This window comes from Haliotis cracherodii, unplaced genomic scaffold, assembly GCF_022045235.1.
Source record: "Haliotis cracherodii isolate W230 unplaced genomic scaffold, xgHalCrac1.p SCAF_12, whole genome shotgun sequence".
NCBI lineage: Eukaryota > Metazoa > Mollusca > Gastropoda > Lepetellida > Haliotidae > Haliotis > Haliotis cracherodii.
The window spans coordinates 25,087,047-25,114,432 of NW_027266267.1; the positions used below are offsets into that span (position 1 = coordinate 25,087,047).

At 40.1% G+C, this 27,386-nt stretch overlaps 1 protein-coding gene across 1 annotated transcript; it reads right to left on the reverse strand.

Moving 5' to 3' along the window:
* Positions 1 to 273: 273 nt before the first annotated feature.
* On the reverse strand, positions 274 to 27,386 carry LOC139458286 (mitochondrial import receptor subunit TOM40 homolog 1-like). The gene is made up of 7 exons (XM_071239666.1): positions 27,072 to 27,386; positions 23,519 to 23,679; positions 20,077 to 20,178; positions 16,114 to 16,219; positions 8,428 to 8,559; positions 2,774 to 2,959; positions 274 to 1,825 (listed from the first exon to the last, which is right to left on the reverse strand). Exons 1-7 carry the CDS (start codon positions 27,262 to 27,264, stop codon positions 1,686 to 1,688), a joined length of 1,020 nt encoding a protein of 339 aa, XP_071095767.1. The 5' UTR covers positions 27,265 to 27,386; the 3' UTR covers positions 274 to 1,685.

A 27,386-nucleotide genomic window follows, 5' to 3' on the forward strand; every position in this document is an offset into this window, starting at 1 on the left:
ATGTTAGTATAGTAACTCTTGTCATTTGCTGCAGACTTGGGGCCAAATATCAGCCTCTGAGCTTCCAGGTAAATCCCTGAATTGTGAACTTCTGTATCTATAAAAACAGGACAGTTAACTCAGTGTTTCAAATTAATCATGAAAGTCAAAAGGTCATTGTCACAGGGGTGTGGAAAATCAATGCCCGCCATGCCCGCCATGCCCGCCATGCCCGACTCGCCCGCCATGCCCGCCTCGCCCGACTCGCCAAACATGCCTGACTCACCTAACATGCCAGACTCGCCAAACATGCCAGACTTGCCTAACATGCCTGACTCACCTAACATGCCAGACTCGCCAAACATGCCAGACTCGCCAAACATGCCTGACTCACCTAACATGCCAGACTCGCCAAACATGCCAGACTTGCCAAACATGCCTGACTCACCTAACATGCCAGACTTGCCAAACATGCCAGACTCGCCAAACATGCCAGACTCACCAAACATGCCTGACTCACCTAACATGCCAGACTCTCCAAACATGCCAGACTCGCCAAACATGCCAGACTTGCCAAACATGCCTGACTCACCTAACATGCCTGACTCACCAAACATGCCAGACTCGCCCGACCCTTTATGTGATATAGCCTGACAAACAGAAATGCTAGCTTCACTTGTCCGCACACAACCATAAAATGTTGCAGACCTTGTGTCAATTTTGATAACATTTTCTAAACAAGTACTAAACATAGCTTTGATCAAGTGTAAACAAGTATGACCAATCCAACTGACGGCAGTGTATTGTTTACTTCCTTCCGACATTGATCATGTGTCAGGACACACACTCTGATTGGCTTATCAGAGTACCATGTAACCAACTGGGCAGCTTGTAAGACGTCATGGTACATCACAATGGCTGCTCAAAATGTACGGTTTTCGTTTTGTATTCTTCATGTTCGGAAAACAGGTCAATAATCTGGATATGTGATTACCGTATTCGACGTAATAAGCGCCCACAGCGATATTTGCTAATATGTTGGCTAGTGAACAATCCCAATGTGAACCCCTTCCGATTGATCAATGTACACAAGATTCATTTATTTGTGTATAATACACACTCGTGCGTATATGCACCCATAATTATGGGCAATTATATTCTGGAAAATATATCTGTCGTGAATCATAAACACAGATTTTTCTTTTGTATCATTTCAGGCTGTCAGCATAAACCACAAAATTTACAATATTTCAACTCTGTTTTTTTCTAATAAGAGCCCCCAATTTCTAATCTTGAGTGTGCCCTGGGCGCTTATTATGAAGAATACGGTATCCCTGGACAAGTTCACAAACTTGAAATTTCCACTCCCCTGGTCTCATTTCTAATGCTATTAGATTATGACGTGGGGTCCCAAGACTCTAGTACCACAACAGTGAACCTCAAGGATCCAAGGATCCCCTTAATTACGCACTCTGTAACAATTCCAATTGATCTGAACCATCAACAAATGCCATGCTGCTTCTCCCGTGATCTTCGAGTCACACAAAATGCTATTTTCCTAACAAGCATGAATATGTGTTCTAATTATGTCCACCCTGAGGAGTAAATGCACATGAATACAGTACTGTCCTTCACACATCACACATTCAGCTGATGACTAACACACTTCATATTTATTAGTTGTCATCCAAACAGTATCTACAACGTCAACCCACGATGAGGCCAATGCCGAACCTAAACTGTGACTTCACGTGGTTGGCATAGCCGCTCAGTGCAAATGTGAAGGGGAAAGGCAGGAGTTTCTTCTCCAGAACAGCTCCTATACACCAGTTAGTGTCGAACTGACCTGAAACATACAGCACATGTATTATCCACAGGGTGAGTGAGTGAGTGAGTGAGTGAGTGAGTGAGTGAGTTGGGTTTTACGCCGCTTTTAACAGTTTTCCAGTTATATCACGGCATGTCGGCTTCATGTGGGAGGAAAGCCCGAAGTGATGCAGGTCTCAGACGTTTACCACTTCGGTAAAACCCACGAGCACGGGTCTGGTGCTGACAAACCTTCTGATTGGCCAATGTTGATTTTATGTCAGTCATTTGACTGGTCGGTCAAAATTTGCGAAAGGTCGTTCTGAAGTGACCCTTCAGGGGATGTCCTCAGATCTTTGCTTAGTGGTAGCGAGATCTAAGACCTGATTTCAATGAGATTGAAAATGATGGTATTTGGTTTTATTGTTGATTATTTGCCAATTCATGATTTCTTTCATTATTGTTTATCTGTTGATTGCTCCTACCTTTAAACACATTTGTGACATTCGACTGACAAAAACTCTTGTATCAATACAGAAAAAGAAATATGGTGTATCCCATCGTCGCATGTAAATTCATGAAGCACCAGTGCACAGATGTATCATTTCACCTTAATATCATGGCATGTTGGCAAAATGTGGAAGGAATGCTGTTTATAGTGAGTGAGTTTGGTTTAACGCCGCTTTTAACAGTATTCCAGTTATATCACAGCGTGTCAGCTTAATGTAGGTGGAAACCCTGAAAGTGAAACCCACGAGCACGGATATGGTGCTGACAAACCTAGAAACATAATCGGGGCATACTGTGATTCAAACCAACAATCATAGGTTTCAGGCGTGCCCAAGGGACGCAACTCTGCACAGTGAATCACAGCACCTTAGACGACAGGGCCACCCGTGTCCCCGATTGCTTTTTATAAAATTTAGGGCAAATAATAAGGCAAACTTTCATCACACAAGAAAATGAAAATGAAAATGAATCCACTTACCTCTGAACAGAACATTAGCAGTGGGTATTTCTATTTGATATCCTACAGTTGCCACACTTTCTTGCATCCTTAAACTGGTTTCTAACTCCGCTCCTACTTGTAGTGTTTCGTTAATTTTCTGGTAGTAGCAAGCGTGGAGATTCCCTGCTAACGGACTAACGTTTGCACTTAATGCCCATTGGTCACCTGCAATAAACACAGTATCATTGGTTAAGTAGGACTTCATAAGAAAATCACAGCGAGGCAGTGAAGTTACTGGTAAGTGCCATATCAAAATAGCCGACAGGGTAATTTTTTCCATAGCTCGCAAGAAATTAAAAGTGGTAGTCCACATGGAAAATTCTTGTGTCCTGCTGTATTGTAACAGTCTTGGACTAGTGGTGTTTGTTGTTTAACGCCACACTCAGCAATATTCCGGCTATATGACAGTGGTCTGTAAATAATCAAATCTGGGCCAGACAATCCAGTGATGGATATCATCAGCTTCAATCTATGCTCTTGTTATACGATGACCACCCGATCCTGTTCGTTGCCTCATACGGCAAGCATGGGTGCTGAAGACATTTCCTAACCCGGATCGTGAACTAGCAGACAGTAAATAATCAAAGCCCGATCAGGCTGAAATCGTGAGCAATGATCTTTGACAGGCAATGATTTGGTTGGTTGGTTGGTTTGTTGTTTGACGCTGCACTCAGCAATATTCCAGCCATATGGCGGCGGTCTGTAAATAATCGAGTCTGGACCAGACAATCCAGTGATTGATATCATGAGCATCGATCCACACAATTGGGATCGATGACCGTGTATCAACCAAGTCAGCGAGCCTGACCACCAGATCCCATGAGTCGCCTCTTACGACAAGCAAAGTCGCTTTTTACAGCAAGCATGGGTTGCTGAAGACCTATTCTACTCCGGATCTTCACGGGTCACTTTTTGCAAAGATTCATGTAACTTAATTCAAACCTAATTATCGACTGTTACCTTCAGCCATCCCCGTGGGCTTTACAATGAGAAGATCACTGGGAGCAGTGGCTATTGGATACATTACAGTTTTCCATTTGTGTCAATAGAATTGTGAAAAAAGAAAAACTGTAAAATTCCAAACACATAAGTCACCAATTGAGGTCGGTTGGTTGGTTGGTTGGTTGGTTTTTTAACGCCGAACTCAGCAATATTCTAGCTATATGACGGCGGTCTGTAAATAATCGAGTCTGTACCAGACAATCCGGTGACTGATATCATGAGCATCGATCCATGCAATTGGGATCGATGACATGCATCAACAAAGTCAGCGAGCCTGACCATCCGATCCCGTTAGTCGCCTTACCAATTAAGGTGGAGAGTGTATAATAATCAGGTGATAAATCTGGTTATACAAACTCAAGATGTCATCAAGTTAGGTGACAGAAATGTCAACACTGACCCACTGCCTAAGACTTGATAGGTTAATATGGCATCTGTGAAAGAAACTATATTCACTATTCAAAACACAGCTTGCCTCAGATGCATATAAATTTTTTATAAAAAAAACATATTTTTTTTTAGTTCAAATGACCCTACAAACAAAGATGCTTGTTGTTGACATAGTTATGATGAGAACTGCCAAATCCTACCTCGTCCTTTATGGAGGACCGTATTCGACTGTAAAAAGCGCCCCGCTCTAATAAGCGCCCACGGCCAAATTTGCTAATATATTGGCTTGTGAACAATCCCAATTAGAACCCCTTCCGATTGATCAATGTACATAAGACTTATTTATTCGTGTTTAAAATGCACTCATGTGTTGTATGCACCCTTAATTATGGGCAATTAAATTCTGGAAAATATATCTGTCATGCATAATACACACATACCTTTCTTTTGTATCATTTCAGGCTGTCAGCATAAACCACGAAGTTTACGATCTTTCAACTGTTTTTTTCTCTCACCAAAATCATATTCTTATAAAAGCCCCCTCTTTCTAATTTTGAGAACACCCCCGGCGCACATTACGTCGAATACGGTATGCCTAGGAACCTATGCCTTGTGGTGTCCTGATCCATTATTTATGTTTTATGATAATCCTGTTATTTATGTTAGGTGACAGTAATGTCAACAAGTGGTATCCTGATCTATATTTCAGGTCTCATAATAATCCTGTTCATTTTCATATGGTTGAAAATATTAAATTCTTTGTTTGTTTGTTGTTTAATGCTGAACTCAGCAAAATTTCATTTCAAGCCATATGATGGTGGTCTGCAAATAATCAAGTTTGGACCAGACAATCCAGTGATTGACTTGAGCATCAATCCGAACAACCAAGTCAGCTAGCCCGACCACCCGATCCCGTTTGTCGCCTCTTCCGACGAGCACAGTCGCCTCTTACGACAAGAATCGGATGAGGAAGACCTAATCTAACTCAAATCTTCACAGGTGAAAATATTAATACAATCTGAAGATGTCATCAAGTTAGGTGACAGAAATGTCAACACTGACCCACTGCCTAAGACTTAATAGTTAATATGGCATCTGTGAAAGAAACTATATTCACTTTTCAAAACCCAGCTTGCCTCAGATGCTTTGGCCTTTTTATGTTCTTACATGTTGTATATTTCTATTATGCCACCCCTGCATAAGTGGTATTTGATAAACCTGTTCATCTGCCTGCAGTTGAAAATATTAATGAACAATCTAAAGATGTCATCAAGTTAGGTGACAGAAATGTCAACACTGACCCACTGCCTAAGACTTGATTGGTATTATAGCATCCGTGAAAGAAACTATATTCACTATTCAAAACACAGCTTGCCTCAGATGCTTTGCCCTTTTATGTTCTAGTTATGTAATTAGTCAATATTCTATCAACATGGGAACAACAGCAGTATCAAGGAATCAATATTGATTTGTTGGAGTGAATTTTGACAGCAGGAAAGCCGACTTAGGCAAGAGTGACAAATAAAGTTGTTGTACAGCGTCAGCAATGTTCCATCCCTTGTATGACATTGGACAAGATGAACTGCAACTATTACACCAGACATCAATAAAATCACTACAGCCTCATTACATTACCCCCACACAATATTCAAGTTCAAAATCTAATACAAACAATACATCAAGTGTCATCAAGTTAGGTGACAGAAATGTCAACACTGACCCACTGCCTAAGACTTGATAGTTAATATTGCATCTGTGAAAGAAACTATGTTCACTATTCAAAACCCAGCTTGCCTCAGATGCAATGTATCAGAATCTAACACATTTTCTTGTGTTGAAATGTCAAATAATGTATTGAAGCAAACTGCAATGAACAACAAGAGTTTTCCACTAACGTGGCTATATCCCCGCCCCTGTTGCAGAATTTATGACAAAATTAAATCTAAACAAACCCTAACCTTTTTTAACCAAGGTGGAACTTATCATGGAAAGTGTAAAAAAAAGATGAGTTTGGAACCTAAGTCCATCTTGTTTTCATAGAAACGTAAAAAATATAATTTTCTAAAATTTCTCAATAGCAAAAGGCACCAGTTCAGCATGTACCTGACAGACCTGCAAAGTTTGATGAAAAAATATTGAATGGTTTATGAGTTATACTCCGGAAACGAAACCCTACCCTCACAGAACCTAAGTCCATCTTGTTGCCATGGAAACGTAAAAAATAAACATTTCTAAAATTTCAAAATAGCAAAAGGCACCAGTTCAGCATGTACTTGATAGACCTGCAAAGTTTCATGAAAAAATATTGAACAATTACTGAGTTATGTTCCGGAAACGAAACGTGACGGAGGGACGGACGAACAGACTGAAGGAGCCCGTTTCTATATCCCCAGCCAACTTTGTTATTTTATGATAATGAACAAGCTATGAAAGCTCATAAATACTGAGCCATTAATCTTAGTTTAAGCCATATCACTGATCAGTATTTCAGCCGTATCCCAGAAGGCTATCACAACCAGTGATTGATGCTATGAGCAACATCCCATGATGTCGGGTACGAGGACACACAATCAACAGTCACCAAGTCTGACCACCCAATCCATGGCGTTGCCTCTCATGAAAAGCATAATAATACCAAACAATACTCTCAAACATGATTCATCAAACAATACTTCAAATGTCATCAAGTTAGGTGACAGACATGTCAACACTGACCCACTGCCTAAGACTTGACACTTAATATAGCATCTGTGAAAGAAACTATATTCACTTTTCAAAACACAGCTTGCCTCAGATGCATACATGGAAAAGAATTCACATATTTCTTGTGTGCCCGTCATGAACCTTACAACACTGGTAGTAACATTTAAGGTGATTATGCTCTGAGGGTATTTTTAAGATGGAAGCCTCAATAGCAGTCTGAAAACAGTTGAAAACAACTATATTAGCAACTACTTTGATGTTTACCAACACTCAGGATATTTCAGCTATATGACGACAGCCTGTAAATAATCAAGTCTGGACCAGACAATCCAGAGATTGATATCAGGAGCAATGCCCCCTGCCTTCAACTTGGTGAAATGGTAGAATAGGTGTTTGATCATGTGCAGGATTTGATAGACTTTCCATCATTTCAAAACACTTCAGATTAAAAAATGAGTACTCTGAATATTCTTAACCAACCAATAATCTACAACCATGATTAATCAACCAATACTCCACAACCATGATTAATCAACCAATACTCTACAACCTTGATTAATCAACCAATACTCTGCAACCTTGATTAATCAACCAATACTCCACAACCATGATTAATCAACCAATACTCTGCAACCTTGATTAATCAACCAATACTCTGCAACCTTGATTAATCAACCAATACTCTGCAACCATGATTAATCAACCAATACTCTACAACCTTGATTAATCAACCAATACTCTGCAGCCATGATTAATCAACCAATACTCTGCAACCATGATTAATCAACCAATACTCTACAACCTTGATTAATCAACCAATACTCTCTAACCAACACTAACGAATACTCTCTAACCAACACTAACCAATACTCTCTAACCAACACTAACCAATACTCTCTAACCATGTCACCTGACCATCAGATCCATGGAGTTGCCTCAGAAGTGTTTTATTTTTTGTACAAAAAACATATTCAACACAGATTTGAATCTAACGTCTAAAGATGTCTTCAAGTTAGGTGACTGTAGAGTCAACAATGACCCACTGCCTAAGACTTGATAGTTAATGTTGCATCTGGTGAAAAAAACTATATTCATTTTTTAAATACAGCTTGCCTCAGATGCAATGTAAAATTAAACACATTAAGCTAGCTTTAACACGCATGAACAAGCTATGAGTGAGTGAGTGAGTGAGTGAGTATGGTTTTACGCCGCTTTTAGCAATATTCCAGCAATATCACGGCGGGGGAAACCAGAAATAGGCTTCACACATTGTACCCATGTCGGGATCCGAACCCGGGTCTTCGGCGTGACAAGCGAACGCTTTAACCACTAGGCTACCCGACCGCCCCTAACAAGCTATGAAAGCCCATAAAAACTTTGCCATCATATTCAAATTGAAACCACAACCGTATTCCAGCTACATCCCAGAAGGCTATCACAAACCAGTGATCGATGTCATGAGCAACATCCCATGATGTCGGGGTACATCACGCGGCTTTCAAAAGCAATGACGATTCTTCAATTGATTTGCAATTTACCCGTAAGTCTGGCTGCCAGTGACAATATGGAGATCTCCCTCCCCGGAACCTGCTGGCCGTATTGGTAGAGAAGCTCAGCACCCAGGTCCAACCTTGAGCTCACCCTCTGTAGGTACTGACCAACACAGATCCCTGAAACAAACAACATTCACATCAGCTGAATCAACATGGAAACCTCCATATAAGATCTTTAAGTGTTATTTAATGCCGCCGTCAGCAATACCCTTGACGAACTAGGCTGGTATTATGTGATGCAGGACTAACGAGTCTATGCATAGTCCAATCAAAATCGCGCACCGAAATCGAAATCCGGATCGTAAAGTGTCATGAAGATTTCGGTCGACTGCAGGATTTGCAAAGCATGTGCACCGCTAACTCGTTGTCGACAGATATTTTCTAAATCTTTTCATGCTTTAAATCAAGGTGCTCAGGTGATTTGATGCACTTCGCGATGTAGGACTCGTTTTATCACAATATAGATCTTGATTATCGATCAGATCGTCTTGACTTGGGGCCACCGGTTTTTCTTAAGAAAATGCAAGTGATACGAGAGGTTGAATATGATTGGTCAATAGGAGAGGCATAGAAAGGACATAACTCATAATAGCCACTGGTGGCACTACGATCGAGCCCAGGAATTCCAGCCTAGTTCGGCAAGGGTGGAAACTGGTCTTTTATAGTCAGTTAACTCTCTTGCCTCGAGAAGATGGTGTGCACTTTGAAACAGCAAGAACTTTTTTATACATCTTCAAACTCAGTGGATGTATACTCCCCATGGAGCTGAGAATCAAGTGCACAGACCGGAGTAATAATGTAGTGCTTTGAGCGTATAAGGGTATGGATTTGCCATGTAATAAACATGGACATTTTCAAAACCCAGCTTGCCTCAGATGCTTTGGCCTTTTTACGTTCTTACATGTTGTATATTTCTATTATGCCACCCCTGCATAAGTGGTATTTGATAAACCTGTTCATCTGCCTGCAGTTGAAAATATTAATGAACAATCTAAAGATGTCATCAAGTTAGGTGACAGAAAGGTCAACACTGACCCACTGCCTAAGACTTGATTGGTATTATAGCATCCGTGAAAGAAACTATATTCACTATTCAAAACACAGCTTGCCTCAGATGCTTTGCCCTTTTATGTTCTAGTTATGTAATTAGTCAATATTCTATCAACATGGGAACAACAGCAGTATCAAGGAATCAATATTGATTTGTTGGGAGTGAATTTTGACAGCAGGAAAGCCGACTTAGGCAAGAGTGACAAATAAAGTTGTTGTACAGCGTCAGCAATGTTCCATCCCTTGTATGACATTGGACAAGATGAACTGCAACTATTACACCAGACTTCAATAAAATCATTACAGTCTCATTACATTACCCCCACACAATATCTAAGTTCCATCATTTAAGTGAATGAGTGAGTTGGGTTTAATGCCGCTTTTAACAGTATTACAGTTATATCGCGGCGTGTCAGCTTAATGTGGGAGGAAAGCCCGAAGTGATGCAGGTCTCAGACGTTTACCACTTCGGTGAAACCCACGAGCACGGGTATGGTGCTGACAAACCTAGAAACATAATTGGGGCGAACTCCATCATTCAAAGTCTGCAGATTGGGAAACACATTCAGCTCTTGTATTAAAATGACTAAGTGATAGCCCAATCCATATTTTATACATTATATTTCATATCTTAAAATAATCATTCATTTGCCTGTGGCTGAAAACATTAATACAGATTGAATGTAAAGATGTCATCAAGTTAGGTGACAGAAATGTCAACACTGACCCACTGCCTAAGACTTGATAGTTAATATGGCATCTGTGAAAGAAACTATATTCACTTTTCAAAACACAGCTTGCCTCAGATGCAATGTAACAGTGTATGTTCTTGTTCTTGCTCCATACATTTATCAAGAGTGAGTGAGTGGTGAGGTGAAATGGAGTTTAACGTCGCATCCAAGATTATTGCACTTATATAGCGACGTGCATGCACGCGTGTGTTGCTGCTTGTACAAGTCCAGACTGATGCCGATTTATAGTGCTAGCACACTGAGATACCATGCCGCAGTTTAACATGAATACCCCACTCATACACAGTATACTGACTCCGAACCAACCAGTCCTTGTTTTAGCCCCTTAATGCCGAGCGCCAGACAGGGTAACAACAAGTACCATCTTTTAACATCTTTTGGTATGACGCGGCTGGGGATCGAACCTCGAACCTTCTGTCTCCGGGCGGACCCTCTACCACAAGACCACGGAGGCGGTCAGTGAGTGAGTGAGTGAGTTGGGTTTAACGCCGCTTTTAACAGTATTCCAGTTATATTGCAGCGTGTCAGCTTAATGTGGGAGGAAAGCCAGAAGTGATGCGGGTCTCAGACGTTTACCACTTCGGTGAAACCCACGAGCACCGGTATGGTGCTGACAAACCTAGAAACATAATCGTGGCGAACCAGGATTCGAACCCATAATCATAGGTTTCTGGCGTGCCCAAGTGACGCGACTCTGCACAGCGAATTGCAGCATCTTGGACAACTGGGATCTTCATGGGGGACAAGCATAGATTGCTGAAGACCAATTCTAACCCGGATCTTCATAGGGACAAGCATAGATTGCTGAAGACCAATTTTAACCTGGATCTTCATGGAGGACAAGCATTGGTTGCTGAAGACCTATCATAACCTGGATCTTCATGGGGGACAAGCATAGATTGCTGAAGACCAATTCTAACCTGGATCTTCATAGGGACAAGCATAGATTGCTGAAGACCTATCATAACCCGGATCTTCATAGGGACAAGCATAGATTGCTGAAGACCAATTCTAACCTGATCTTCATGGGGGACGAGCATTGGTTGCTGAAGACCAATCATAACCTGGATCTTCAGGGGTAGAGAATGCTGTTTCTAAATACAATGGGGCCTTTTAACATTGTGATGTCTGGGCAAGTGTGTCTACTTCTGGGTAAATTTTCACATTAAGGGCCCATGTCAGAAAATTCCTTAACATTCCACAAAATGATTGGGCTAAATCTAACATCCCTGATTATTCGTCCTATTTAAAGCAAAATGCTGTTTCATTCAGATTCATCAATGTCGTCAAGAGCGAAACAGGCAATCAACGATGACTGGCTGAATTAGGCTTGACGTCTTCCTCTAGCATCGACAAACAGTCTGTATTCAAATCAGTCAAACCCAGTTTGTTCATGATGCTGCAGTGATAATTACCTTGTCTCAGGGTTCATAGTTTTGAACAAGATGGAAGCCCACATAGCTCCAGATAAGCTGCGTATCTGCGTAAAATACGCATCAGACATGCAGAAATACGCAGTAAAATTAAATCCCAGCGTATCAAATAACCAACGAACATTACAGATACTCTACAAAAATAAAACTTGTGCGTATCATCAAAATATTGTGAAATAACCCTGCGTATTTGATTAGGAAATTAGCAACTTATTTTGAAATTATAAACGGGCATTCCGTCAACCTTTCCAAACTCCAAGATGACAGTTACATCATGATCATTTGCCATCACACTTTCTTGTGGAAGTAACGTAGTATTTTTGAGTCCTATAAAGCTCTCGACCCCACACGACACCAGTTTGCAGGGACATGATGAATAGTGTTTTTAAATATTTAACTTAAATACCACATGTGTAAAAACTAGTGGGTAACAGAAATTTGAATACCCAGATAGAATTACTGATACCCAATGATTTTAAAATGCATGCGTAAAATACCCACAACACCAAAAGCTTATCTGGAGCTCTGAGCCCAAAACAGTTTCGTCTTAAAGTTAGTCAGGGGCACCTACTGAAGCAGGACGCTTATCGCAGCAAATACAGTAAGTGTCGGGACGAGTAAATGTCTCCTACCTTGAAAACAGGGCCCTGAATCTAATAGGATCAGCAAGTCAACAACAAAATGCTGTTGCGTCATCAAGTATTATCTTAGGGGTCAATTTAACTGCTGGCCCATTGGCCCGTGGCAAGTTAAAATTACAAAAGGCTTGCTGAAACGTAAAGTAGATGGTCCGTCTGGCTAGTCAAAATTTCACCCCTTCTCTGTGTATTTTTAATTTTTTAATTGGATCATCTTGGTAGAATGAAAACAGGCCGCCATTTTGTAATGTTGGGTACAAAAACGTCCTAATTTGCTCATAAATCACCATGAATTGAGGAAAATGGAAGCCAAGATTTAATCTCAAAGTGCAGGAAAAAAACTCTTATGGATGAGTTCTCCAACTTTCAGAGCCCTGCTAGGTGGCCACTTTGCGACCTCCACCCTATAGTTACAGGCCAGTCAGCTTGGAGAAGGGCTATCAACTTATGAAAGGAGCAAGCCCTGCTGGCAACAGACAAATTTGTTGTTAAATCTAACCCTATTGTCTGGGATGCCACTTAACCTGAAACGTTTACTAATCCATACAACAACACATAAGACACCCCATTGCTCAACATTCCACAAAATGATTGGGCTAAATCTAACATCCCTGATTATTTGTCCTATTTAAAGCAACATGCTGTTTCATTCAGATTCATCAATGTCGTCAAGAGCGAAACAGGCAATCAACGATGACTGGCTGAATTAGGCTTGACGTCTTCCTATAGCATCAACAAACAGTCTGTATTCAAATCAGTCAAACCCAGTTTGTTCATGATGCATGATGCTGTAGGAGTGACAATTTCTTGGTCTGAGGTTTGATTGGCTCCAGTTTTAGACAAGATGGCAGCCCTAACAAAACTACCTATCGTAACTCTATAGTTTATCGTAGGCTTATGAATGTTGTAGCGTTATGAATGTTTTGTCGATTGGGGCCCAGTACTCCAGTTCTCAACCATTGGCTATTTACTCACATGAACTCATTTACATTGAGAACATAACACATTTTACTTCCTTGGGTCCAGTCCAGGTAATTTTAGGTGAGGTGGTGAGGCGAAATGGGGTTTAAAGTCGCATCCAAGATTATTACGTGTGTGTGTTTGTGTGGCTGCTTGTACTAGTCCGGACTGATGCCGATTTATATTGCTAGCTCACTGAGATACCATGCTGCAGTTTAACATGAATACCCCACTGGGACACAGTATATTGACTCCGAGCTGACCAGTCCTTGTTTTAATCCCTTAATGCCGAGCGCCAGACAAGGTAACAACAAGTACCATTTTTTAACGTCTTTTGGTATGACGCGGCCGTGGATCAAACCCCGGACATTCCGTTCTCCGGGCGGACGCTCTACCACCAGACCATGGAGGCAGTCAGGTAATTCTAGGCAATCAGGTAATAATTCTGCTGTTTCAGGCAAATTCTAACACCAGAACACAGAAAACGATATGTCAATAGGTATTGTTTGAAAAGCGTACTGGTGTACCAGTAATTACACATCTGTATTACTATTCCTGCAATTGGGTTCTCAAATCTTTTCACAACCAACTCAAAATGAAATGGGCAAGGCTGAATGTATTTGCATCATTGTAAATATTGAGTAAATATTGAGTAAATGTTTCGAAATGTTCAATGTCATCAAGTTAGGTGACAGAAATGTCAACACTGACCCACTGCCTAAGACTTGATAGTTAATATGGCATCTGGTGAAAAAACTATATTCACTATTCAAAACACAGCTTGCCTCAGATGCTTTGGCCTGTTCACGTTCTATTTATCTGTTTATTATTCTTTATCTGTTTATTATGGTTTGTTTATTATTGTTGATCTGTTTATTATTGTTGATCTGTTTATTATTGTTGATCTGTTTATTGTTGATCTGTTTATTGTCAATCTGTTTATTATTGTTGATCTGTTTATTGTCGATCTGTTTATTATTGTTGATCTGTTTATTGTCAATCTGTTTATTATTGTTGATCTGTTTATTGTTGATCTGTTTATTATTGTTGATCTGTTTATTGTCGATCTGTTTATTATTGTTGATCTGTTTATTGTCGATCTGTTTATTATTGTTGATCTGTTTATTATTGTTGATCTGTTTATTGTCGATCTGTTTATTATTGTTGATCTGTTTATTGTCGATCTGTTTATTATTGTTGATCTGTTTATTGTCGATCTGTTACTGTATTAGCCCTAAGGGTACAATTACAAACATCAGACAGGTCACATAAGTGTAAGTGTAGGTGAGGTGAGGTGAGGTGAGGTGAGGTGAGGTGAGGTGAGGTGAGGTGAGGTGAAATTGGGTTTAACGTCGTATTGCACTTATATAGCGAAGTGCATGCACGTCTGTCTGTCTGTCTGTGTGCGTGCGCTTGTACTAGTCCGGACTGATGCAGATTTATAGTGCTAGCTCACTGAGATACCATGCTGCAGTTTAACATGAATTACCCACTCAGACACAGTATACTGACTCCCAGCTGACCAGTCCGTGTTTTAGCCCCTTAATGCCGAGCACCATACAGGGTAACAACAAGTACCATTTTTTAACATCTTTTGGTATGACACGGCCGTGGATCAAACCCCGGACCTTCCGTTCTCCGGGCGGACGCTCTACCACCAGACCACGGAGGCAGTCAGGTAATTCTAGGTAATCAGGTAATAATTCTGCTGTTTCAGGCAAATTCTAACACCAGAACACAGAAAACGATATGTCAATAGGTATGGTTTGAAAAGCGTACAGCAGTATACTGTGTACCAGTAATGCAGTAATTACACATCTGTATTACTATTCCTGCAATTGGGTTCTCAAATCTTTTCACAACCAACTCAAAATGAAATGAGCAAAGCTGAATGTATTTGCATCATTGTAAATATTGAGTAAATGTTTCTAAATGTTCAATGTCATCAAGTTAGGTGACAGAAATGTCAACACTGACCCACTGCCTAAGACTTGATTTTTAATATGGCATCTGGTGAAAAAACTATATTCACTATTCAAAACACAGCTTGCCTCAGATGCTTTGGCCTGTTCATGTTCTATTTATCTGTTTATTATTCTTTATCTGTTTATTATGGTTATCTGCCCTAAGGGTACAATTACAAACAATCAGCCAGGTCACATAAGTGTAATTGTTATAGCATGACACCCATTTTATTTAGCTTAACAAGCCCAAGAAAACCTGCAAGGTGATTGTTATTTGGAAATAGAACTGTCATACAAAAAGAAAAATTTTGGGAAATACTTGATGTAAGATATGTCCATTTGATGATTAATGCCGCTAAAAAGTTGGATTATCAGAATTATCATTGATTGGAAGAAATATTAACATTTGTCGATATGAAAATTGTGTCATCGATAATACCTTACATAAACTATGGTGATGAAATAAAGTTTAGATTTACCATTTGTTTACCAAAACAGACTTGTTATTGTCAATAATGTTAATTGCTGCAGATGGAAAGTAACTGTTTTTGTTATATCTCAAATGTCCACGAAGTAATCCCTGAATAAATGTGCACCACTCACCATGTGTGATTTCTTAAGGATTTCTTTTCGCATATTTGCTCTGATATTTATCGACAATTGATCAATTAGTTAACGATTATCGATCTCTATAATCTGTATTGATGGCAGCCCTAAATACCCCACCCAACAATATTTCCAGCTAGCCAATGGCGGCCTGTACACAAAGAATTCTGCCCAGACAAATCGGTGACTTACATTATGAGCAAAGCATGTCACCTTGTACGACCTTGTACGACCTTGTCTAACCCAGAAACACCACAAGGTCACTCACCAGATTCATTTAGTGGATCAATGTTCCCTAACGTCAGCGATGATGTGAAATCCGAGCCCTTGTAGTCGGTAGTTAGTTGCGAGGCTACACATTTATTATTTTGTATCTGAAACAGATAAAACAACTGTCAAGATTCGTTTTGTTTCTTTGTTGTTTACTCAGTAATATTCTATCTATAGGACCACGGCCAGTTAAATAATCAAGAATGGACCAGGCAATCCAGTGATAGATATTGTGAGCCATATAAATCAGGGTGCGACAAAAAACATCATAAAAAAATAAAAACAACTATATTCACTATTCAAAACTTGGATGTGTAATCAATAGTTCCACCACATTTTGAGTTCATTTCACCCTTATAACAATTATTTCAGTTGTATCAGGTCTCAGCCGGTTACCACTTTGGTAAAACCCATGAGCACGGATGACAAACCTAGAAACATTGTTGGGGTGAAGAAGAATTCAAACACACGATAAAAGGTTTCTGGGGTGCCAAAGGGACACAGAGAATTGTGGCACGTTAGACGAGAAGCGTAATTGGTAAATGTCACTGAGGAAACTGCCATCCCCTAACTCCTTGGCAAAGTAAGATGTACTGGAGTGAGTGAGTGAATTGTGTTAAAGCCACTATTTACAGTATTCCAGTTATATCACGGCTTGTCAGCTTAATGTGGGAGGAAAGCTCGAAGTGATGCAGGTCTCAGACGTTTACCACTTCGGTGAAACCCACGAGCACGGGTATGGTGCTGACAAACCTAGAAACATAATCGGGGCGAATTGGGATTTGAACCCACAATCAAAGGTGTCTGGCGTGCCCATGAGACAACTCTGCACAGCAAATCGCGGCGCCTTAGACTGGGCCACCCGGGCCCCCAAGAAGTACTGGAAACCTGTGCTATCTTTTGATTCACATTTCTATGATTTGGTGACCATATAAGAAAACACAACCTTATGGATAACAACTTCGGCTTTATTGCATCCAGCAACGTTTTGATGTAGATTCTTACACCTTTACCGAGCTCAAGTGCATTACCAGAAAGTATAGTCTCATTATGCCACCCCCTGCATAAGTGGTATTTGATAAACCTGTTCATCTGCCTGCAGTTGAAAATATTAATGAACAATCTAAAGATGTCATCAAGTTAGGTGACAGAAAGGTCAACACTGACCCACTGCCTAAGACTTGATTGGTATTATAGCATCCGTGAAAGAAACTATATTCACTATTCAAAACACAGCTTGCCTCAGATGCTTTGCCCTTTTAAGTTCTAGTTATGTAATTAGTCAATATTCTATCAACATGGGAACAACAGCAGTATCAAGGAATCAATATTGATTTGTTGGAGTGAATTTTGACAGCAGGAAAGCCGACTTAGGCAAGAGTGACAAATAAAGTTGTTGTACAGCATCAGCAATGTTCCATCCCTTGTATGACATTGGACAAGATGAACTGCAACTGTTGAAACGGACATCAATAAAATCATTACAGTCTCATTACATTACCCCCACACAATATCCAACTTCAAAATCTAAAAATCAGCAGTTTGGGAAACACATTGAGTACTTATTTCAAGATCATCATTCATTTGCCTGTGGCTGAAGATATTAATACAAATTGAATCTAATGTCTAAAGATGTCATCAAGTTAGGTGACAGAAATGTCAACACTGACCCACTGCCTAAGACTTGATTTTTAATATGGCATCTGGTGAAAAAACTATATTCACTTTTCAAAACACAGCTTGCCTCAGATGCACAATTGTTTATTTTTTTATTCATTTTTTCATTTCATAGACTTACCCAGGACTCCAAACAAAGTGCCCTTTGAAAGGTAAATGGGAAAAATCCCCATGTTAAAAAACATATCTTATTTTCCTAAATTCAGAGGTATTTTAACACTGAATTTAAACAACACTGCATTGAATGAAAATAATGTTAAACAAAGCACATCAAGTCTCTCTCTGATCATTGGTCCTATTATCAGTGAATACAAGTCACCTCCAAAAAGCCACAACATCAGCTATAACCCTTTGAAGACGAATAAAGAAACTATAAATTCCAATTTGGGTCATTACCAACATTTGCTCAGACATGGGGAGGGGGCTCGAATATTGGCCTCTGAGGAGGTCCAGATGAAGTCCTGCTGGAGTTCTACAATTTTAAAGAATGAGGTACTGGGAACCTATTCTGACCTTGAAATGGGTGACCTTCATGTTAAAGTAATGATGACTGATTATTATCAAGTTAGGTGACAGAAATGTCAACACTGACCCACTGCCTAAGACTTGATAGTTGATATTGCATCTGTGAAAGAAACTATATTCACTATTCAAAACACAGCTTGCCTCAGATGCTTTGCCCTTTTATGTTCTAGTTATGTAATTAGTCAATATTCTATCAACATGGGAACAACAGCAGTATCAAGGAGTCAAAATTGATTTGTTGGAGTGAATTTTGACAGCAGGAAAGCTGACTTAGGCAAGAGTGACAAATAAAGTTGTTGTACAGCATCAGCAATGTTCCATCCCTTGTATGACATTGGACAAGATGAACTGCAACTATTGAAACGGACATCAATAAAATCACTACAGCCTCAGTTGACTAATATATCTAAGTTCTATCATTTAAAGTCTGCATTTAGGGAAAATCATACAGCACTTGAAGTAATATGAATAAGTGGTTTCTGAATCTATTCTATATTTTAAGATCATCATTCATTTGCCTGTGGCTGAAGATATTAATACAAATTGAATCTAATGTCTAAAGATGTCATCAAGTTAGGTGACAGAAATGTCAACACTGACCCACTGCCTAAGACTTGATAGTTAATATGGCATCTGGTGAAAAAACTATATTCACTATTCAAAACACAGCTTGCCTCAGATGCTTAGCCCTTTTTATTTTCTCTTTGCAGAAACCATCAGAAACTGTATTAATACACCGTTACCATGGCTACCAGTGTTAGACATTTAAGGGGAGTTTCCTGCTACAGTGTTTGAATATAGAGACACATCTTTTGTCTTTAACATAAGGTTCATGATGAGAATCCCCATCTTCTCCAGGGTTATTTGGAGTGAGTGAGTTGTAATTAGGGCTTGGATGATACATCAACTATGCGATCGAATAAGTATCATGACACGTTCATAATCTGATACGTATCACGATACCTTGCTCACAATCCGATACATATCACGATACCTTGCTCAAAATCTGATACTTATCATGATACCTTGCTCAAAATCTGATACGTATCACGATACCGTGCTCACAATTTGATACGTATCATGATACCGTGCTCAAAATCTGACACGTATCACGATACCTTGCTCGAAATCTGATAGTATCACGATACCTTGCTCAAAATCTGATACGTATCACGATACCTTGCTCAAAATCTGATACGTATCAATACCTTGCTCACAATATGATTCGTATCATCATACCTTGCTCACAATATGATACGTATCAAGATACCTAGCTCACAATATGATATATATCACATTACCTTGCTCACAATATGATACATATCACAATACTTGCATGTGCTCTCATCTGTGGTGTATAAGCCATCTTATTCATAGACGGGATGGCCAAATACCTGGCACACTGACGATTTACAGTTGTCAGTGTCATGTATGGCACAATGGATGAAAATATTTATGTTTTCACAACTCCTTTTCATTAGCAATAAGTGTTGGTGTCAATTTTTTTAAAGAATACATTTGAGGTAAGAATCAATATTTTTTATTTTGTGTTCGATTGTGATATTTGATATTTGATATTTGTATCTAGAAGTAATAAATCCCGATTCATCGCTGCATCGTTCCACTACTAGGGGAAATGTTACACTGAGAGTCACCAGGACCAGCAAATACACACACCAAGGCAAATTCCTGCATACCTGATGCCATATCCATGCTATACACAGCATGGATGAGCTCCCAAAGGGAGATAACTGCTTACCTGAGCTACAGCTTTGGCTCGTAATCGATCTGTAAGTGCATGTATTACGTTGGCATTGAGGTTGCCGCTTGCATCTACGTCACCGATTATCACAGGAAATGCCTGAAACACAGATCATAAATAACACTACGATGTACAGTAACGAGTATTGGGTTCGATGTGACGTCAGCACCATTGCAGTCTTCAGAGTGAGTGAGTGAGTTGGGTTTAACGCCTCTTTTAACAGTATTCCAGTTATATCACGGCGTGTCAGCTTAATGTGGGAGGAAAGCCCGAAGTGATGCAGGTAACAGACGTTTACCACTTCAGTGAAACCCACGAGCACGGGTATGGTGCTGACAAACCTAGAAACATAACTGGGGCGAACCGGGATTCGAACCCACAATCATAGGTTTCTGGCGTGTCCAAGGGACGCAACTCTGCACAGCGAACCGCGGCGCCTCAGACGACTGGGCCATCCGTGCCCCCTGCAGCCTTCAGAAGTCACGATTTCTGCCAACCCAAACTAAATTGTGCTGAGGACAAGGAAAACTCCAAAAAAGATCATCCCCATTGACAAGTAGCATTTGAGGGTCATAATTCGGAACCCATTCCCAATTTTTTTCATTTTGCTACAAACTGAAACTGATTAAACTGATAGAAAATGCAAACAAACATATTTGTCTCATTCAAGCAGGACTTGCAACAAACTGATGACTCATGAAGTAATGGCAACACTAGTTCAAGACTTTTCTTTAAAAAAAGAATTTCCAAGCCGTCATAGTTACAAAACTTAAAAAAAAACCTCAAATTCCTCAAAATGAACGAATAGAATTGTAAAATACCGGAACCAAACACAAGACTGAGGAAATAAATGGAATGGAACTGCAAAAGCTAAGGTGGTAATCCAACTACTACTAAAAAAAAAAAGTAAGGACCACTCAGTTCTTTCATATATATTACCTTGGTTAGTCTGGCATGACAGATTAACTAAAGTAATTTGAAGGTATTGGGTTGGTTGGTTGGTTGGTTGGTTTGTTTATAACGCCACACTCAGCAATATTCCTGCTATATGACAGCCGTCTGTAAATAATCGAGTCTGGACCAGACAATCCAGTGATTAATATCATGAGCATCAATCCACGCAATTGGGATAGATGACATGCATCAACCAAGTCAGCGAGCCTGACCACCCGATCCCGTTTGTCGCCTCTATTGGGTGATCAAAAACATTAGCTGCCTCTTACAACAATCATAGTCGGCTTTTACGGCAAACATGGGTTGTTGAAAACCTAATCTACCCTGGATTTTCACAGGTTTCTTTGTTTCATCCCCAGAACACCACCAGACCACCATTTATTGCATTTTACAGGACCTTAAGAAAATAAACTAGACTAGGACCAGCAGACAAGTGTTCATGTTCAACACTTATAAGTGGTACCCCTATCTGTATCTGTACATAAGCGGTAAAAACTAACTATTTAGTCCACAAGTCCTTATAATGACAACATATAGCAAAACCCTTAAAAATGGCAAATTTCTATTGGAACCAATGATACTTTAACTGTTGTGCAGTTTGGCAAAGACTACAGGACTAGTGCCATTTTCCAACACTGTACATCACATGTATTATGATATTTTAAAAATAATAAATGTATTAACAGTAATAATAATGAAAAAAGTTGTCATCAAGTTAGGTGACAGAAATGTCAACACTGACCCACTGCCTAAGACTTGACACTTTATATAGCATCTGTGAAAGAAACTATATTCACTATTCAAAACACAGCTTGCCTCAGATGCACAATTGTTTTTTTTTTCTTATTCATATTTTTTCATTTCAGGGATTTACCCAGGATTCCAAACTAAGTGCACTTTGGCAGGTAAAAATCCTATAACTGTTGAACAAAAATTTATATTTTCCTAAATTCAGAGGTATTTTAACATTGAATTTAAACAACACTGCATTGAATGAAAATAATGTTAAAGCATTTAAAGCCTCTCTCTTCATTGGTCCTGTTATCAGTGAATACAAGTCACCTCCAAAGAGCCACAACATCAGCTATAACCCTATGAACTTGAATAGAAGTACAAATTCCAACCTGGGTCATTACCAACATTTGCTCAGACATGAGGGTCGAATATTGGCCTCTGAGGAGGTCCAGATGAAGTCCTGCTGGAGTTCTACAATTTTAAAGAATGAGGTACTGCAACCTATTCTGACCTTGAAATGAGTGACCTTCATGTTAAAGTAATGATGACTGACTATTATCAAGTTAGGTGACAGAAATGTCAACACTGACCCACTGCCTAAGACTTGATAGTTAATATGGCATCTGTGAAAGAAACTATATTCACTATTCAAAACACAGCTTGCCTCAGATGCTTGGGCCTGTATTTTCTCAGTACTGATGATGTGCAAAGATGTATTTGTAGATAGTGTTTCATTGATGTAATAGGCAGATACAGAGAAGTCCAATGTACATACATGTATGATAAGGGTTAAAGATGAGATACTTGGGCACGAAGTGGTCATAAAATGTATGGTTATCAAAATCCACCCGATCCACCCGATCCCCTTTGTCACCTCTTATGGGCATCTTCCCGAGGCAAGGGAGTTAACTGACTATAAAAGTCCAGTTTCCACCCTTGCCAAACCAGGGTGAAAATCCTGGACTCGATCGTAGCGCCACCAGTGGCTATTACGAGTTATGTCCCTTCTGAGCCTCTCCTATTGACCACTCAGATTCAACCTCTCATATCACTTGCATTTGCTTCAAACAAAATGGTGGCGCCCAGTCAAGACGATCTGATCGATAATCAAGATCTATATTGTGATAAAACGTGTCTTACATCGCGAAGTGCATCAAATCACGTGAGCACCTTGATTAAAAACATGAAAAGATATAGAAAATATTTGTTAACAACGGGTTAGCAGTGCACATGCCACTTTACGAACCGGATTTCGATGCGCTATTTTGATTGGACTATGCATAGACTCGTTAGTCCAGCCAAAATGTAACTCCATAATACCAGCCTAGTTCGGCAAGGGTGGAAACTGGACTTTTATAGTCAGTTAACTCACTTGCATCGGGAAGATGAGTGCACACCTAACCATCTTCATTAGTGCTGCCTTGATACAGCTGGAGTATTGCTGACGGCGGCATTAAATAACACTTAAAGATCTTATATGGACGTTTCCATGTTGATTAAGCTGATGTGAATGTTGTTTGTTTCAGGGATCTGTGTTGGTCAGTACCTACAGAGGGTGAGCTCAAGGTTGGACCTGGGTGAGATGATGAAGACCTATTCTCTACCTGGATCTTCACAGGTCAAACACTCAAAGTACTGACTGCACATTATTGAATGTAACATGTATTTTGTATGCGCCACATTGTTTAAATTGAGTGGTCCCTTTGTCCAGCCTCAACATAAACCCAGGTTGTCAGTATTCTTAACTTGCCTCTGCAGGACCTAGCTGCTTTGTTCCGACATAAGTGCAGCCAAATCTGTAAGCCGAGGGCTGGAACGTGGAGAGGGAGAGGGTGTGGCTTATTTGGAAATGGCTGCTCAGACCCTTCGAGATGATAAGCTTCCCACCTTCAAAGATCTGAGGAAACAAATCTGAAAAAGGAAAAAACTTCAGGTGTTTGCAGGAACTTCCAAAAACAGAACAGGCTTGTTAACATGTTGTTACTCAGGATCTTACCATGGCCTACAAAGCAATCAATTTCAAGGCTCCTCACAGGCAGCGTTCCCGTTTACCGGTAATTACCAGTTTTTGAATTTTTTTAAATTAGGCTTGGAACGGCAAATCATGTGACTGCCAGTCCCTTTGAACTGGCAAATAAAGTACCTTATAAATCTTTGTTGTTGAACAAACATTGGTGATATTCATATAAGTACATTTTTCAAACAAAGTCGGCTTGTCTATTTCTAGGTTAAATATCCATTTCTAGCGACTTCGTCCCGAAATACTGAAAAAAGGAGAGAAAATTGTGACTGAAGTTTGCGTAAATGACTTAACAGATCTAACAAAGTTCCTTCAGAGATGACATCTTTACACTGAACATGATGTTGAAAGAAATAATACCAAATAATTTTCATGCGTTTTTTTATTTGTTGAAAGTTGGGACTGGTATCAATTAGGGGGGGGGGGGGCACTGGTAACTTTTAGTGAGCGAGTGAATGAGTTGTGTTTAACCCCGCTTTTAACAGTATTCCAGTTATATCACGGCGTGTCAGCTTAATGTGGGAGGAAAGCCTGAAGTGATGCAGGTCTCAGACGTTATCTCTTCGGTGAAGCCCACGAGCACGGCTATGATGCTGACAAACCTAGAAACATAATCGGGGCGAACCAGGATTCCAACCCACAATCATAGGTTTCTGGCATGTCCACGGGACACAACTCTGCACAGCGATTGCGGCGCCTTAGGACGACTGGGCCAACCGTGCGCCCGGTAACTTTTAGAGTTGCCAGTCCATAAGGAACTGACTGACAATTTCAAAAGCCAGCAGGAACACTGTTACAGGAGAAATGAGGTGCTTTGAAGTAATGAAATGGCTGTGATACAGTGTACCGTATGAATTGATAATTACTTTAATTACAGGACCTTTATATTTCTTGTCAAGAATTTGGTGCAATGGATATTATTGTGGGTCCCTCGGGATGCAACGTTTCTTTTTGCGTCCATTCCATACATAGTGGATATACATTTCAGCACCGTGTGAAAGCCTGTGTTGCCCCCATTTTTTTCTGAGCATTGAAAATACCACCATTTACTTTCCGCATGTTCAGTCCAAAAACTTCCAGACAAGGACCTCATTGACAACTCAAGATCCAACACTTACCCAGTCTCAGGTCAGAGGAACAGTAACTGGGAATGAAAGAGTGAGTGAGTGAGTTGTGTTTAACGCCGCTTTTAACAGTATTCCAGTTATATCACGGCGTGTCAGCTTAATGTGGATGGAAAGCCCGAAGTGATGCAGGTCTCAGACGTTTACCACTTCGGTGAAACCCACGAGCACGGGTATGGTGCTGACAAACCTAGAAACATAATGGGGGCGAACCGGGATTCGAACCCACAATCATAGGTTTCTGGCGTGGCCAAGGGACGCAACTCTGCACAGCAAATCGCGGCGCCTTAGACGACTGGGCCACCCGTGCCCCCTCATCCTATATGGAATGAATGACGCAATCCTGTTTCACAATAACCTCAAAGAAGACCTTGACCCTATATACATAAGTCACAAACATTTTACGTGGTGGCATTTGTACGGATACATACAACTATGAAGCTTCATGCATACAGAGGTAATATTGCCACAGAAACTTAAAATGGCGTTTTGCAAAACCCAAAACGCTGACACAAACGCATTTTCAAAAGTGGACAGCATACCTAGAGAAAGTACATTCCAAGTTCAGTGTCATAATTACATGCATTAACACTTTTGGAGAAATTGTAACTACAAACGTTTTTTTCAGTTTTTCAATTTCATGACCTTTGACCAGTTGACCTTTTCATCATCGTGCCAAAGGAATTACCCAGGTCCATATGGAAGAAGTCCATGGAAGAATAATCTTTAATCACGATCTTGTGTAGTCGACATTAGAATATTCGCCACTGGCACAACAGTCAAATTCCAACAAAACTGAACATGCTAAAGCAGTCCTGTCTCACAGCTTGTACTTGTCGACACTAGAACAGACTAATACCGGTTTTAATATCTCCTAGTGCTTGCCCACTAAATTGCCATGCCGCAGTTTAACATGGATACCGCACTCACAGTATAGTGACTCCAAGCCGATGCAGAGCACCAGAAATGGCGACTAATAAGGTAACGGAAGTTACGTAGTCATTTTTCCCCCCTGTGCCCAGAATCTATTGGGAGATCATAAGGGCTATAATGCCAAACTTAGAAATACATTCTTCACAAGAAGCCAAACGATAAATACATACTTTGGGCATACTAGGAGTGCTTATTATATATTTATTGTTGACTTTTAAATTTTCCATTTTGTGACAAATTATTGTCATCCAATTTTTTTTAAAAACAATCTTAGAATATCATTTCTGATATTTTGTTTTTGATTTTTAAAATATTTTTCTCTTACTTTTCCGTACATATGCTTTGAATACCTTTTACTGATAACACATTTAGAATTTTACTTGTGCTGTCTTTGCACTTGTCTGGACAAATCACTGATATCTGGTATGATCATACTAAATGGTTGGCAGAATTATGTCCTCTTTTCGTCCGATTCGGACCTCCATACACAACTTTTCTCTGTACCGCGATACGATGGAGTTCCCCCCCTTGTCAAACTGAGCGCAAGGCCCGGCTTTTACTCGGAGCTACTAATGTAAATAATGAACGCTTATCAGTAAAATATGCATTGTTGGATAAAATAAATGACACTTGATATAGAGAACACAAATAATCATAAAGGTTAGGGAGTGCATTTTGTTCCGTTTAGCGTACATGACAAGTACCACCACCTCCCGAGGTTGCAGGCTACCTGTGCAAACAACGTCCCCTTCAGCCACATTGTATCAATGTTAAAAAATAGAGGGACACAGATAAATTCTTCAATTCCTATCATTTCTTATGGCACTGTTGATGAGTGGGACCATTTTCGCTTGCGAAGTTAAAGGCGCCGTTAAAACAAGAACCATCTAAAACTATCCGAAAACATTTAGGCTATGATTCAGCATGTTTTTTGAGATTTGAGATATGACCGACATAAAAAAAAACGGCACAAAATATGAACATGTCAGTGGTCCATAATTCAATATGTTGACTGGATGGAACAATTTTAAAACAACAGTAGTTTTGAGTCAAATATTAGTTGCAAAACGTTCAAAATAATGAAGGCAGTATCAGAACAAATACATTGACTCGAGGTCAGAGTGATCTCCCTTGACTTGCACACGTGCATGTAGAAATCGCGAAAGAAAACCTCATAAACCTTTCAGAGATAGAATGCTGACATCTAACTGTTATGCATTCACTACCTTTACACTTTTTATGTAAATCTTCAAATGTCCCTGGGCCGTTGTCACCCCCTAAAGGCGCTGATACCGGCTCCGAAGTTGCAGGAGACGAAGTCGAAGGTTGTTCGGGTGCCGGTGGTGGGGGCACGATGTCGGGAGATGGCACATTCACAGCCGCAGCTGGTCGCGGACCAGCCGCCAATACACTACCCATTCCTGATCAGCTGATAATTAACCGCTAAGTTCATTAAATTGGTTTCATGAAGCACGAATGATGCTGATGAAAGTGTAGCTCGCCATGAGATACAATCTTAACACGCCATGTGCGTGACTGTC